The sequence below is a fragment of the Podarcis gaigeae genome (assembly GCF_964106915.1).
Source record: "Podarcis gaigeae genome assembly, chromosome: 14".
Taxonomy (NCBI): domain Eukaryota; kingdom Metazoa; phylum Chordata; class Lepidosauria; order Squamata; family Lacertidae; genus Podarcis; species Podarcis gaigeae.
The window spans coordinates 41,246,279-41,261,004 of NC_139690.1; the positions used below are offsets into that span (position 1 = coordinate 41,246,279).

The following is a 14,726-nucleotide window of genomic DNA, read 5'->3' on the forward strand; positions in this document are numbered from 1 at the left end:
GCTTTCTGCTGCTCCACATGGTAGGACCTGAATCAGTGGCGTAGCGTGGGTTGTCAGGACCCGGGGCAAGGCAAGTAATTTGCGGCCCCTAACCCCTAACCTGCTGCCGCTGCCAGCTCCTTCTTGCTGCTGCCTGGTCTGGTCTGGTGTGGTTCTCTCCCGCGCTCAGCACTGCGCTGGGCAGCCGCTGCACTGTCCCTCCCCCAGATAGTCCCTTGCTCTCTCTCCGCACCGCACGCCTGGCACCCTCCCCCTCCACAGTGATTATTCCAATTCAACATTCAAAAGAACTTCCTGATAGAATCATAGAATTGGAAGGGACCCTGAGGATCATCTAGTCCAACCCCCTGCAATGCAGCTGTCCCATATGGGGATCAAACCTGCGACCTTGGCGTTATCAGCACCATACTCTAACCCAGTGCTCCCCAACCTTGGGTCTCCAGCTGTTTTCGGACTACAATTCCCATCATCCTTGACCACTGGTCTTGCTAGCGAGGGATGATGGGAGTTGTAGTCCAAAAACAGCTGGAGGCCCAAGGTTGGGGAACACTGCTCTAACCTACTGAGCGAGGTGATGGGAAGAGCTCTTTGATAGTCTCAGGTTGTGGACTCTCCTTCCTTGGAGGTTTTGAAGCAGAGTTTGGATGACCACCTGTCAGGTTTTCTTTAGCTGCGATTCCTGCATTGCATGAGGTTAGACTAGATCAGTGTTTCCCAACCTTGTGCCTCCAGCTGTTTTTGGACTACAATTCCCATCATCCCTTGCCACTGGTCTTGCTAGTCAGGAATGATGGGAGTTGTAGTTCAAAAACAGCTGGAGGCACAAGGTTGGGAAACACTGGACTAGATGACCCTTGGGATCCCTTCTAACTCCACAGTTCCATGATTCTAAGATGATGGACAAGACGGGCCACTGGCCTGATCCAGTAGGGGTCCTCTTATGTTCTTGCCCTTTCACAGAAAAGCTAGGACACAATTTTATTAGCCTTAAGTTGGAGATGCGCAGACTGATTGAGATGAATGGGGGAGATAAAGAAACTGAGAACAGCTGGGCAGTGGAATAAACTACTGTCTGAAGCTGCAACATCTTCCTGCAGCTTTTGTGTGGAGTTGCTTCTGTCAAGGATGCTGGGGATCAGCTGGAATGCTGGAAAAAATGGGAGAGACTTCCTGTTCATTTTGAAATGACTTCCTTGAAAGGTTGGGGTTGTGTTTTTTTGTATACAGCTTGGAAGCCTCTGTTGAGAAAGGATGGTAGAATTATAGTTTCCAGTTGCCTGAAATAAACCTTAACCTTAACCCTTAACCCTTAACCCTTACCCCCACCCCCCAAAAACCAACTTGCTGCAGAAATCTTTGAAGCCAAGAAGGCAGGGACATTACGTCAGCTGATCTGTGATAATTCTGTTTGTTATCTCATGCACTGCCTTCATCATAGGAGATATATAGCAACAGTACTTTGTCATAAGCCCCGAAGCCATTTTGAACAGGGACAACAGTGTCAGGCCTTTGGAATCTAGGGGACATGGATGAATTTTTGGAAGAAAAAATGCCGGTGCCTCCTTGATCTTCTGAGATCCTATCCTATGTCGCCCACACAGGATGCCTTTGCCAGAGGGGAAGTTTTTATTGGAAGCAAAGAAAACAGCTACAAGGTCTTGGAAGGGCTCCCACCGTCCATACAGGGAAACCACTGGCAACATGGAATCACCATCGTGACTCCAGACAGGAAGTTCCTTTTTGCCTGCGAGACGGAAAGCGACCAGCTGGAGTGGATTGCAGCTTTCCAGAAAGTGATCAGTAGGCCAATGCTCCCGCAGGAATATGCAGGTGAGGCGAGGGGTGGGACGTGACTGGGAATGATGGCGGGTCATCATGGCTCGGTGGCACAGCTTGTGTTTTGAAGATTCGGTTCCCAGCACCCGCTGCTGAAAGGAAGACCTAAGCCCTGTAAGGGAGGAAGAAATGGATTTCCTCATTTGCCATTTAGAAGGCAAGAAGGTGGAGAGACGGAGGAATCTCTCTTAGGCCACATTCACACCGTTTAAAGCACTATCATACCACAGGCATGGCTCACCCTAAAGATTTATGGGAGCTGTAGTTTGTTAAGGGTCCTGAGAGTTGTTAGGAGGCCCCTATGCCGCTCCCAGGGCCACAATTCCCAGAATTCCCTAGGAAAAGGGACTAACTGTTAAACCACTCTGGGAATTGAAGCTCTGGGAGTGGAGGACTGGTCTCTTAAACAACTCTTAGCACCCTTAGCAAACTACAATTCCCAGGATCCTTGGGGGGAACTCATGGCTGTTTCAAGTGGCATGCTCCTGCCTTAAATGTGCAGCGGAGATGGGATTTTCGAATGTATGCCCAGGAATTAAATCAGTTGACTGACTTTTCATCAATCAAGCTATTAATTAATTGATTCACTCTGCATAGGTAATAAAACAAAGAAGTATACAGTACTTCCTTTGTTTTAGCATATACATCATATTTTAAAAGATGCACTTTGTACTGTACTTTTTGGAGAGTGATTCCTGTGTAGTTTTTACTCTGCCTGCTGGTCTGATTTTTTTTATTTTTTAAGTTAACCCTCTTTGTTAAGTTTCTATGGAATCTATATCTATCTATCATCTATCTATCTATCTATCTATCTATCTATCTATCTATCTATCTATCTGATGTTCCCTCCAAAACTATTATGTACCTGCCATCTGTGGTTTTTTATTAGTAGTTTTGTAATCAATCAAAAACATTTAAATCAATCAACTAAGTGGCTGAACTTTAAGACACTGGGTTGCAACCTGTTTTATACAGAGAGCAGACCTACTGGAATTAAAAGACACAACTAACTTGGGTTCATTAAGTCCAATAGGTCTGCTGTGAGGAGAACTTACATTGGATGCAACCTAATGGTTGCATCTGGACTTAATGGTCAGGCATGGTTTAGCCACTAACCACTTAAGATTGCAGCTATCCTTTACATGTCAGTGTTTTAATGCTGTTGTTTCCCCCCTCCTCACAGTGGAAGCCCATTTCAAGCATAAACCATAGTAGTATCATGCTGGACAGAACCAAGGAAGGAGAATCTGTTTACAACCCAATAACATTGTTTGTTCCTTGCAATGTGAGCAACGACAACATATTCAGCGAATCACGTCGGACTAGCAAGGTGGGAGGTGCTATAACAGGGGCCTCTGGGCCGGCGACAACAGTATTGTGGGGCCAAAGCAGACACTTTTTTAAAATACATATGAAAAGTTGCATTTCCTAAGCTGGAGGTGATGATGCGTTTCTTAACATCTCAGGCTGTCTGAAGCACTTCCCTTGGGGACATTGTCCTTGAACATGTGACATTTGGCAAGAGGCTCACTGCAGGAGATTTGGGAAAATACCTGCACAGTCCACTCCCTCCTTAAATAGCAATGTTGCCCAAACACTTTCTTAAAGGGTCTAAACATCTCCAGCGACCAAGGATGACTTTTTCAGAGGATGGCAGCTGTTTGCTTGACATATACCAAGAAAACACCCAGGAAAGGGTGTCCTAAACCGAAGAATCATCACAAAAGAAGAATGTCCTAAAAGAAGGGTGTCCTAAACTGAAGAATCATCACAAAGCCCAAAGCATTGTGCGCGATGCTGACATTTCAGCAAAAGACAACTGTCGACTGGTCAACGCATCCTGCGAAGCATCACTTCATACAACTGTTTGACGAAACGTTTATGCACATTGGTCTGTGGTTCGCCTATCGCCTTGTGATGCTATAGGTCTAAGCAGCAGGTCCACTTCTGCTGGACGAGATGGCTTTGGTCATGGCGTGTGGCAGCGGCGGCTCATGAGAGAGAAGGCAGAGGAAGCGGTGCTCCCCCCCCCCCAGCGTGCTTGTCATGAGAGGGTGAGGCGCTGGCAGTGAGGTCACCACCAGTCCGAAGCTCCTTTGATAGTGAGCGCACCACCACACAGATGCCACTGCCTCTGTCCCTCCTCACTTTCTGAGCAACCACTGGTGTTTAGGCATTCGAGAGAGCATTCGAGAGCATTCGAATGGAAGATGGTTATTCCAAGCCATGCAGCCCGGTGTGGTTCTGGGCTGAGGTAGGCAACTTGGTGGCCGAGTTAAAAAGTCCCTTCCCTAATTTAACCCCCCACCCAATATGCAAAGAGGGGGCAGTGTTTACCTGTCGTGGCAATTATGCTTGCAGCGCCAAGTGTGTGTCTTTTTCTTTGCTCTTTTTGACCTACTGGGCTTCAGCGCGATGACTGGAAATCTGGTCCCCGTTCTGATGATGATTCCATTTGTTGACATGATCTTGTGATGAAGCCATTTTGGAGTGAGGGCGATGGCTCCTGACCTCACTCTTGATGGACTCCCGGGAGTGCAACTGATAATGCTGGCACCATCACCAGAAAAGTGGTGGAAGCCGTGGAAAAGGTAGAGAAAGCCTTCCATATATGAAACTTTTCACACACTCCTCCTCAGCTCCAACAAAACTGGTCCACCAGAGAGGCTCTTTAGAATCTGTTTTGCTACCTCTCTGAGGTTATTGATGTAGGCCAAAAAATGTGGCTACGTATATTTAATTTTTACTTGGGAAGCCACAGATTGAGCAGGCCCAGGCTGAAGCGTGGTAATCAGACCTACCTTTCCTTTCTGAGCCCAGAGAGTGTTGTGACTTTCTTCTGATTTTCATTAACAAAGGGAGCCATTTGTTGTAAAAATTAACAGGAAAACTTCTTCCACATAAGCTCATTGTTAACATCATGAGATTCTCAGCTGCACTCTTGCTACCGAGCTGAAATATATCCAGTCCTTTGGAAGTGTGTCCGCATACACACTTTATTATCGAAGATGGTTGAATGGCTTTGTGTGACTGGTGTGGTTTTGAGATAAAAATTAGTATGTGGGAAACTGGGCACAAATCGGCAAGCTAAGCACTTTTAAGGCTGCAATCCTGTGCGCTGCTTGGGAATGGGAGTATCTCAGTGGGCAGAACACCTGTAGTGCATGCAGAAGGTCTCAGGTTCAATCCCCACAATTAGAGCTGGGAAAAACTCTTACCTGAAACTCTGGAGAGCCATTGCCGGTCAGTGAAGCCAATACTGAGTGAGGTACCTTTGGTCTAACTTGCTATAAGCCAGTTTCCTATCAGTGCAGTGGGATTTTCTGGGATTGGCCTGCATCACCCATTTGTTTCAATGAGGGCTAAGCACATGCTTAAATCTCTCCCACTGGATTCCATAGGTCTTGAAACTGGCTGGGCCTTACCTATGCATTGGTATGGTCAGGTGGATATTGCACTTGTCCCCTCCATGGAAGAGAATGGGGAAACCTTGTGTGCACGAGTGTGCGCACAGGGCTCTCTGGACAAAGGTGACTTTCAACGTTCCTTCTGTGCTGCTAAATTGTAACTTGAGAAGTGACCTTAACAAAAAAAAAAAAGCACACTGCTCTGAGAAAACGGTGGGGGAATCGAGCCCCGAAACTGCCTGCAGGGTAGGGAATCTGCCTGTGATGTTAATAACAGATGGACACTTTGACGAAACAAAGGCTATGGCCAATCTGAGACCATTCCAGGCTAAGCAAAAGCCCTTGCAGAAAGTTTCATGTCACACCATAATCCTGCAACCTTGGCATTATCAGGAGGTAGACTCGAGTCCCTGAAACTCATGCCACAAAACTCATGTGGCACAAAACAAATATCTTTGCTGATTTTGCTGCAACTGACTTAACTACTCCTCCCCCTGTAAATCGATCTGGCTCTAATTATGCGCAGCTTGTCACATAGCCAGGGTCCTCTGGTGGGGATGTCTGTCTGTATAGCCCTAACCCCCCACTCAACCCTCCCCAACACAAGTTCAATAGGCCCAGCTGATCATTGCAATATGGATGAATTCAGAATGAACACCACATGAGCTTCCAGAGACAGACTTCACTTGCTGGATCAGGGTGAAAGTGTGTGACTTGCTCAAGAGTGCATCTCTGCAATCTTACCCCGGGCCAGCCCTACTATTTGACAAAGTGGGCAGCAAAAGCTGGGAGGACACAGCTGGGTGGGTCTCAAGCAGCCTTCCTTGCACCCCACAAACTAGCCTGCTGCCTTCAGGTATGGCGGAGGAAGCTCTCTTTGCTGCCGGTGTTAATTCAATATTCACTTGCCAATCAGTTCAGTTTCTGTACGTGAATAGCGGGGCGGGAACACACCACTGCATCCTTTGTCTCGGGCAGCAAAACTTCTTGGTCCAGCACTGATCTACCCATCCCTGCACTGAAGCTTGTCCCAGTCTTGTACTGGGTTTGTATCCTGTTCACGCTGATGAGCAGAATGGAGCTGCTCCTCAGGGCATGACTTGTTTTGGGCCCAGACTCTGCAATGCCACTGCCTCATTCAGGGAAAGCCAGAAAAATCCCACAGGGTGTCCATTGAAAGGAGCGGCACGTGGGCAAGAGCAATGGACAGAACATCGCTGTTGGTTTCCACCCAGGGTTGATTTAACAGCAGCTTGCTGGCGGCTGGGTGGGAGGTATGGAAGTGAAATGGTTCTGTACCCAAGAGATTCCTATAGAAGACTGAAAGGGCCATTTCCCAGGCTCAGCATGCAGCTTATTTGGGTAGCTGCTGGTGGTCCCACTGTCCCAACCAAAAGCATTGCTGGTGCCTGTTCTGGCTACCACCCACCGCCTTCGGGGAACAAAAAAAAGCAGCTGGGGTTGGGAACTGCTGTGTTCATTCTGCACAATGTTCTGCAGTGATGCTACATCAGGGCCATTGGGGGAAATTGCAACAGCGGCATCGGGACGTTGGGGTCTTCAGCTGCTGCCTCTATCAGGTGCACACGCTCAAGGGCCCTCTGACACGGAAAGGGGGCGCTCTGGAGGGCTTTCTGCTAAGCCCACCCCCCTCTAACCCAAAGCGGGCCCTATAAGCCTCCTCCCCCTCAACAAAACAACCCCAGTTTACACAACAGTGGTAAAATATTTATTGTTCCAAAAAAACCCCAAACAAACCACTATGCACTGTACGAGTGGAATGCATTGGAAACATGTCAGGAAGCAAAGTTCATATAGATTTGGTGAAAGACCCATTAGCTGCAACGGTTGTCCTGCAGAGGTTGTTGGACTACGGCTCCCATCATGCCTTATCATTCGCCAGGGTGGCTAGGACTGATGGGAGGAAGAGTCCAACAATATTTGGAGGCACTGTGCTGGCTATTTTTGGCCGAGGGCATGAGATCATGGGTCTTTCTTGCTCCTTTTTTACCCCTGCTCTGGTTCGCCAGAAGCGGCTTGGTCATGCTAGCCACATGACCTGGAAGCTGTCTGCGGACAAACGCCGGCTCCCTCGGCCAGTAAAGCAAGATAAGCGCCACAACCCCAGAGTCGTTCGCGACTGGACTTAATTGCCAGGGGTCCCTTTACTTTCACCTTTAAGTGGCTGTTGCAGAAGTTCATAGATTTTCCTGCTGCCAGATAATCACCCCCAACTAACAAACCTTCGCTGGGACTCTTGAAGTTAGCAAACAAGTTACAATATGGTAAATATTTCTGCCTTACGCTATTATAAGCCACACGCCCCCTCTTATGGTTCTAGCCGTGTTTACCTTTCTATTATAGTAATACTGACAGATTTAGCCAGCCTTCATGCTTTGCCAACATCTGCTTGCTCTATCACTTGGTTGGCGCTTCGTCTCTCCCCCCCCCCCCGCTGAATTATATTAATTCTCGCTCCCCCACAGGCTCAACAATAATCTCCACCAATTTCTCAAATTATGCAAGAGAGAGCACACCCACAGCAGTATCAGTGCCACACACAATACAGCCTTGGTTTCCCCCTGAAATGATTGCTCAACTTCAGTAAAAGGGAGAAAGGGTGAAGCTGGTATGTTTCAAGTCTCAGAACAGAATGCATTTCTTTCTTAAGTCAGTGTTTGTAAGATAAATGCCCTCTTATCCATTGCATACATGTGTTAAGTCGCTGGTTATAAAAAAAATTTGGTACTAAATGTCATCCATGCCAATAAATTATTATTCTGTCTGATCAATGGAGACAAATGTCTGGTTAAATTTGTGGAGCAAATAAATTGGTGATGCAGGCAACATGATAGTTTTCAAAATATCCAGTATCAAATGCAGTTTTAAAAGTGAAGACGGCATTATTGCATCTCAGTAAGTTTTACTTATAGCACACAAGAGCAATAAATGCTTGCCCACAAAGGAGTCCAACTCATGCAGAGACGTGACGGCAAACCTCATCTGACCAGGTTATTCTGCACCCGGAGAGACTGGATAATGCCTGATACAGAGACATGTGGCAGCAGAATCGCCTGCCTTGCAGCAGAGGTTGATATACTGCAAATCCAGAGCAGTATATCATGCAGAGGTACACCAGGCAGCCTCCTCAAAAGTAGGCAGCCTCCCTGAAATAGGATGATCCAGTGATGTGAGGGGGAGAAATGCAGCAGAGTGACATTGGCCCATCTCCTCCCTCATGGAGGTTGATTAAAAGGCAGTGAAGCCATAGCCACAGAGATGTACGTACATCAGGCAGGCTCTATAGTTAAGCTGTTTGGTGCTGAACTATTCTTCATAGAACACTAGGCCTCCAGAGGTTGGAAATTCCCAGTACAGAAGATCAGTATGTTGAGGCGAAGGGCTCTCTGAAGAGACAATGCAGGCATGCCGTTAGCTATACAAAACAAGTTGCACCGGGTTTTCCACCTTTGCCAGGCGACGCTTTCATACCTTTCAGAGGTGCTCCTGCAATAACAGCTGCCTCCAAACCAGCCAGGAGGGGCTCTACACCTGTGGAAGCAGGCTCTCCTGCATCTTATAAGGTACAGTTGGTAGTAATACAAGAAGGAGCTTTCTTCCAGGGCAGCACCTCATACATGGAACTCACTGCCCCAAGATCTTAAATGAGCTCCCCCTTTACTTATGTGCTATCAGTGGCTGAAGAGTTTTTCCAGCAAATCATTGAGATTCTGGCGCAGTTTAGCAGTGCTATCCCTCTTGGTGTATATTCAGCCAACTATTCACTTTCAGAGGGACTCACTTCTAAGTGTGAATAGGACTGGTCTTAACTATTCCATGTTTGTTCTGCCTCTGGGGGTTCCTTTAGTTGCCTTTAAGGCTGGTTCTGTGCTTTCTTTCTTCTCCTTTTAATATTACATGTGAATTGCCTTGCAGTACTGTATAGTGAAGGGTACATTCGAAGGGTTGAGCTTTGGAAGGCAGGATACAATTACCGAGATAAATAACTAAGCATCTACAGCCAAATTTGGAGCTTCGTGTGCTGGAATACACTGGACAGACGAAAGGAAGTACTTATTCGCACAGCACTAGTTAAGACTATGGAATTCACTCCCATAAAATGCAACGGTGGCCACCAAATTGGATGCCTTTAAAACAGGCATGGCCAAACTTGGCCCTTCAGCTATTTTGGGACTACAATTCCCATCATCCCAGACCACTGGTCCTGTTAGCTAGGGATGATGGGAGCTGTAGTCTCAAAACAGCTGGAGGGCCAGGTTTGGCCATGCCTGCTTTAAAAGAAGATGAGACAAATTTATGGAGAGGAATAATTAGGCACAATGGCAATGATCTTCCTGTGTAGGGGGGGGGTGGCTTCTGAATATCAGTTCCTGGAAGCCACAGGGGGAGAGAGTGCTGTCATCCTCAGGTCCTGCTTACGGGCTTCCCATAGGCATCTGGTTGGCCACTGTGAGAAGAGGATGCTGGAGTAGATGGACCACTGGCTTGATCCAGCAGGGCTCTTAGGTTCCTAATGGGTGTTACATTTGCATGATCCAAGAGCTGAGACTACATGTATGCAGAGTAGACAGAAAAGGACAGTGCAGAGCAACGTCTACTGCTAGTCATGAGCGTATGGCTCATATCAGTTTCACCACAATCTGTTTTCCCTATTGCCCAGGAGCAACACCTTTTCAATGTACTCCTGCAGTACTTTGCATCAAGGTCAGCTGTTCTCATACTCTTTGTCATTTCATAACATTCAGCTTGCTTCACAAGGGGCCTCACTACCCAGGAAGCATTTCTCAACTTGCACGGGGTGTGTTATTTCTGCAAATGCCTTTAAAGGCCGACACCTATTTCACAACCGAATTTCAGAGAAAAATGGCCTTTTGAGCTTAACAGAGGAAAGATTGGCAAGAACGTGGCACAGCAGTGGGACTGTTCCAGGATTGCTCAAAACACCAGGTTTGGGTGCTCAATCCAAGAGAGCCAGTGTGGTGTAGTGGTTAAGAGCGGTAGTCTCGTAATCCTGGGTAACCGGGTTCGTGTCTCCGCTCCTCCACATGCAGCTGCTGGGTGACCTTGGGCCAGTCACACTTCCTTGAAGTCTCTCAGCCCCACTCACCTCACAGAGTGTTTGTTGTGGGGGAGGAAGAGAAAGGAGAATGTTAGCCGCTTTGAGACTCCTTAAAGGGAGTGAAAGGCGGGATATCAAATCCAAACTCTTCTTCTTCTTCATTATTTGGAAGCTGCAAATAGGACGTCAGTTCTGGGCATCGCACAAGAAGGTAGATGTTAAAGTGGAGGAGGGTTCAGAGAAAAGCTGTGCTGATGAAAGGTCCTGAATGCAAACCCTATGAGAGCGGCTGAAGGAAGTAGGTATTTTTAGCCAAGCGAAAAAGAGGATTACAGACAAGAGATGTTGACAGTTTTGAAGTATTTAGGAGTATCTCAAGAGAGAGGGGACAACCGTTTATCCTATTTGCCAAGGCTGGGAGGGAAAAGGCCTGGTTTAAGATACTGGGATGTGTATTTTGGCTAAACAGCAGGAAGTACATGCTGACTGCAAGGAGCCTAACCAGAGCCTAACCTGTGAAAATCTGGAGCTGTCAAGCAAAAGATGCTTGATTGAGCACCTGACAAGGATGTTCTTGGTGCTCTGCCTGAGGGATGGGGAGGTGGACTTGGATAGATACTCCACAGAGCCCAGTTTTATTCTGTGAGACTAAAGCAAGCTAGTGAAGCGCAGAAGCACAAAAACCCAAGGTGTGGAACAGAAAAGCCCTGGGTTCAATCCTACTTTTGATTATTATGAGTTCACCTGAAACAAAGAATCTTGAAGACCTTATAATGGCATAAGCTTTCTGCATCAGATATATGAAGAGCTCTCAGCTGTCATAGTCATAGTCATAGTCATAGTCATAATAATAATAATAATAATAATAATAATAATAATAATAATAATAATAATGTATTATAACAAGGGCTACCACCCCTGCTCATTCTGCTTGCCAACCACATACCCATCCATCCACACACTGGTGCAGAGAGAGTAAATTGCAAACTGTGAGGGTCAAATGGCAATGAGATGCAAAACATAGTCTACAACACGACAATTAAAGCTTAAAACAAGCACTGTGATTATAGATAAGGGCAGCAACTGGAGATTACACTATGAACCTATAATTGGTAGGCAAGCTGTTCTTTTAATATATGTAATATAGGGATAAGGTCTGCCTTAAAAGGTTAGTTGGGAGGATGTGATGGGTTACAGAGGAGCCTGTCTGATAAGCTGGAGAGATCTGGCATATTTGCTTTCTTATTCAGAGGTCCATGAACACTCCAACACACCATTTTGCTAGGACGACCACACAAAGCAAACACGAAACCCTTGCAGATAGCGAAACTCTTGGGAATGCATTGGAGATTTTAGGCTTACTATGAATTATGGAGTATACAAGAAGTGAGAAGAAGGAAATGAAGGGCAGGTGGGGTTGGTCAACTTGGGAAGGTAACCCAACTAGGGAAAGGAAGACACTGATTCTAATTTCGGCTGCCTTGCAGCTACACTCATTCATGAGAAAGGCTTTGGGAGTAAACCCTGTTTTGCAGGACATCTTTGCGAGAAGAAAAGGCTAAGCCGAGGCGTAAACCTACACAAATCCACAGTGGAGTCTGTAAGATCATTGGATGGCGCCTTTTACTCCTCCTTCTGGCAACTCCTGAAGCCAAGCTGGTGCCAAGCATCTTACTCTGCTTTCCTTTGGGCCACATCAACACAGCCGAGGGAGGTCTTGTCATCTGGTCGCAAGTGTCATCTGGTCATCTGGTCTTGTCAACTTGGTCGCAAGTGGCTGGCAGCCAGGTGCAAAATGGGCCTGGCACCTGGCGAATTTCAAACACTGACCATCACCTGAAACCAGCTGGGGTCTTGCACAGGGCTTCTCTCATCTCCCTCACTTCCTTGGGCAAGCAATTCTGAATTCCTGGAAACTGCACAGTTGCTGTGGATTAAATCATGTCAGTCATGCTTACTATTATCACAGGAACCACTTGGTACAAGCTTTTGGTCTGCACATGTATGCATACAATCATACCTGTCCCAGCTGATTTGGAGAGAACCTTGCATGCAGTTCGACCAAACAATATGGTGGGCGTAGGGATGAAGAGGGAGAATTGTTTCCTAACACTCCACACTATGCATTTGCTGCTGTTAAAAAGCAATTCAACATTGGGGAGGGGTGTTGGACTCAGAGATAAGAGCCCCTTTTGTTTCTGAAACCAGCAAGAAGCCAAGAATGAAGGCTCTGGTGCCACCTAGTGATTCAAAATAAAATACAAGAGCATCCCCATGTGACAGGTTTTCAAATTAGGGATTTGGATTTAGCTTGGCTGTTGGCGTCTCTCTCCATGTGGGTTTTTCTTTTAAGGAAAAAACCCAGCAACAACCCACACAAGCTGCTAAATGTCAGCAAGACATTGGGAGGGGGAAAATGAATTTTAATCAGCGTAAGAACCTTGAAATAGGCTACCGATTGCAATTTAGGCAAAGCATGCACAAAAATCGTGAGCGCCATTCATCAAAATGCTTTGTTTCACAGCATGAACCTGCTCATTCTCAGCAGTGGGTTGTACAGTACAGGTGCATATTCCAAGTTACCTTTGTGCAGATTCTTGAATCCTTAAACACTTTGGCCAAAACTGTGCTTTGGGAAAGCTTGAAGCTTCTCACTGAAATTAGTGGTGGCAGATGAAACATTTTGCCCTCCCTAATAATCTTCCCTTACAATGTGCAACTGTATTACTACTACACCTAGATTAAAAAAAAAATTATAAAGGCCCCGCCCTTCAAATTACAATCTAAGAGACAGGACACATAAGGAAAAAAGGCATGAGAAGGGAAGAGGAAAACAAGCCAATGAAAGAACCAAAAACTTTCCCATTACCTTAATGACACTTAAAACAGCCACTAAGCCTAAGGACATAGTCTAAAGAGGCAGCTGCCTCTAGCCAAATCAATGGGAGTGGGGCCTGCTGCCTTACCTCTCTGAACGTCAACCATAGCTAAAGAACTTGGTTTATGTTCAGGCTTGAATAGGGCCAACAATGGACTTCAAGTGGCCTGACCAGTGCTCCATATGAACAGAAGGTGTGCCATAAAATGTGTCTCCAAACAGCAGACTTTGTGAGGGCTCCACAGAAGAAGCAAGAAAAAGGGTTCTCTAGAAAGCATGGAAACTGCAACCTTCACGACGCCACTTTCCCCAGCTGCAGAATACTCCCCCCACCCCACCCTGCTTTTACAATTAATGCTGTCAAAGGAAGAGATTCAAAGCCAGAGGAGGCAGCTCGTCACATAGAACCTGCAGCATGGTTTTGCTATATAGAAGTAGCAACATACGGCATTGTGTGCCAACTACAAAAGGCAGCCTCTCCCAAGGTGGTGAACTCCAAAGGTTGTTGGACCAGAATTCTTCCCATCAGCGGAAGCCAGCATGGCCAATGGGGGTTGTTGTCCCACCCACATCAGCTGGAAGGCACCAGGCTGGGGAGGTCTGGTTCAAGGGTTCATTTAGTAAAGGTAAAGGGACTCCTGACCATGAGGTCCAGTCGTGACTGACTCTGGGGTTGCAGTGCTCATCTCGCTTTATTGGCCGAGGGAGCCGGTGTACAGCTTCCGGATCATGTGGCCAGCATGACTAAGCCACTTCTGGAGAACCAGAGCAGCGCACGCCTTACCTTCCCGCCGGAGCAGTACCTATTTATCTACTTGCACATTGACGTGCTTTCGAACTGCTAGGTTAGCAGGAATAGGGACCGAGCAATGGGAGCTCACCCCGTCATGGGGATTCGAACCGCCGACCTTCTGATTGACAAGTCCTAGGCTCTGTGATTTAAGCCACAGCACCACCCGCATCCCTTAAGGGTTCATTTAGACAACTCTTAATTTTAGGCGTGATTCTGCTTTTCTACATGGAACAATATCAAAGCTGCCTGCCTGAGAATTCATATTACGTGCTGCCTGAGCAGGCAATCTTCCTCAATACACCTTGTTTCAAATGAAAACTATTTGCGGATGGGTAATAGATGCTGCCAACTTTCCACATCTCACTAGTTCTTACCTAGAGCAGGCTCACAACAGCAGCAACAAATATAGTATTCTGGGAATTCACCTCCAGGAACTGGAAAAGCACTTTGCAATGAACAAGAGCCAATTTTTGTGGAAAGAAGGGATGTAAAGTATGAAAATGATTTTGTTTTATATTGCCAGGAAACAAAGGGTGTGTGGCATACCAAAAAGGATTACAAAAGTTATTAAACCTGTAAGAAAGATGGAAGATGCAGATGCAGAAAGGCATGAAAAGCAAACACCCTCTAGATGGACTGAATGAAAGTACTTGAAAGTATCTGACTACCCAGGATTGGAGCAGCTGCATTTCTCAAGCCAGAAGAACCAGTTTGCCTACTGCAGAAACGGCA

The 14,726-nt window shown here is 46.5% G+C and overlaps 1 protein-coding gene across 2 annotated transcripts in view; it reads left to right on the forward strand.

Annotated features, from left to right (window-relative positions):
* Nucleotides 1–8,045, forward strand: part of ADAP1 (ArfGAP with dual PH domains 1) — a 74,327-nt gene extending 66,282 nt beyond the window's left edge. The window contains exons 10-12 of one of the 2 annotated variants that reach the window (XR_014557791.1): nt 1,602–1,830; nt 3,020–7,264; nt 7,426–8,045. Coding sequence is in view for 1 of the 2 variants with exons in the window: in XM_083711728.1 (XP_083567854.1) it covers nt 1,602–1,830; nt 3,020–3,048 (258 nt within the window). In the remaining variant the exon portion in view is untranslated. Of the gene's footprint in view, nt 1–1,601; nt 1,831–3,019 lie in introns of both variants that reach the window. The other variant, XM_083711728.1, reaches the window with a different exon arrangement.
* Nucleotides 8,046–14,726: the final 6,681 nt, after the last annotated feature.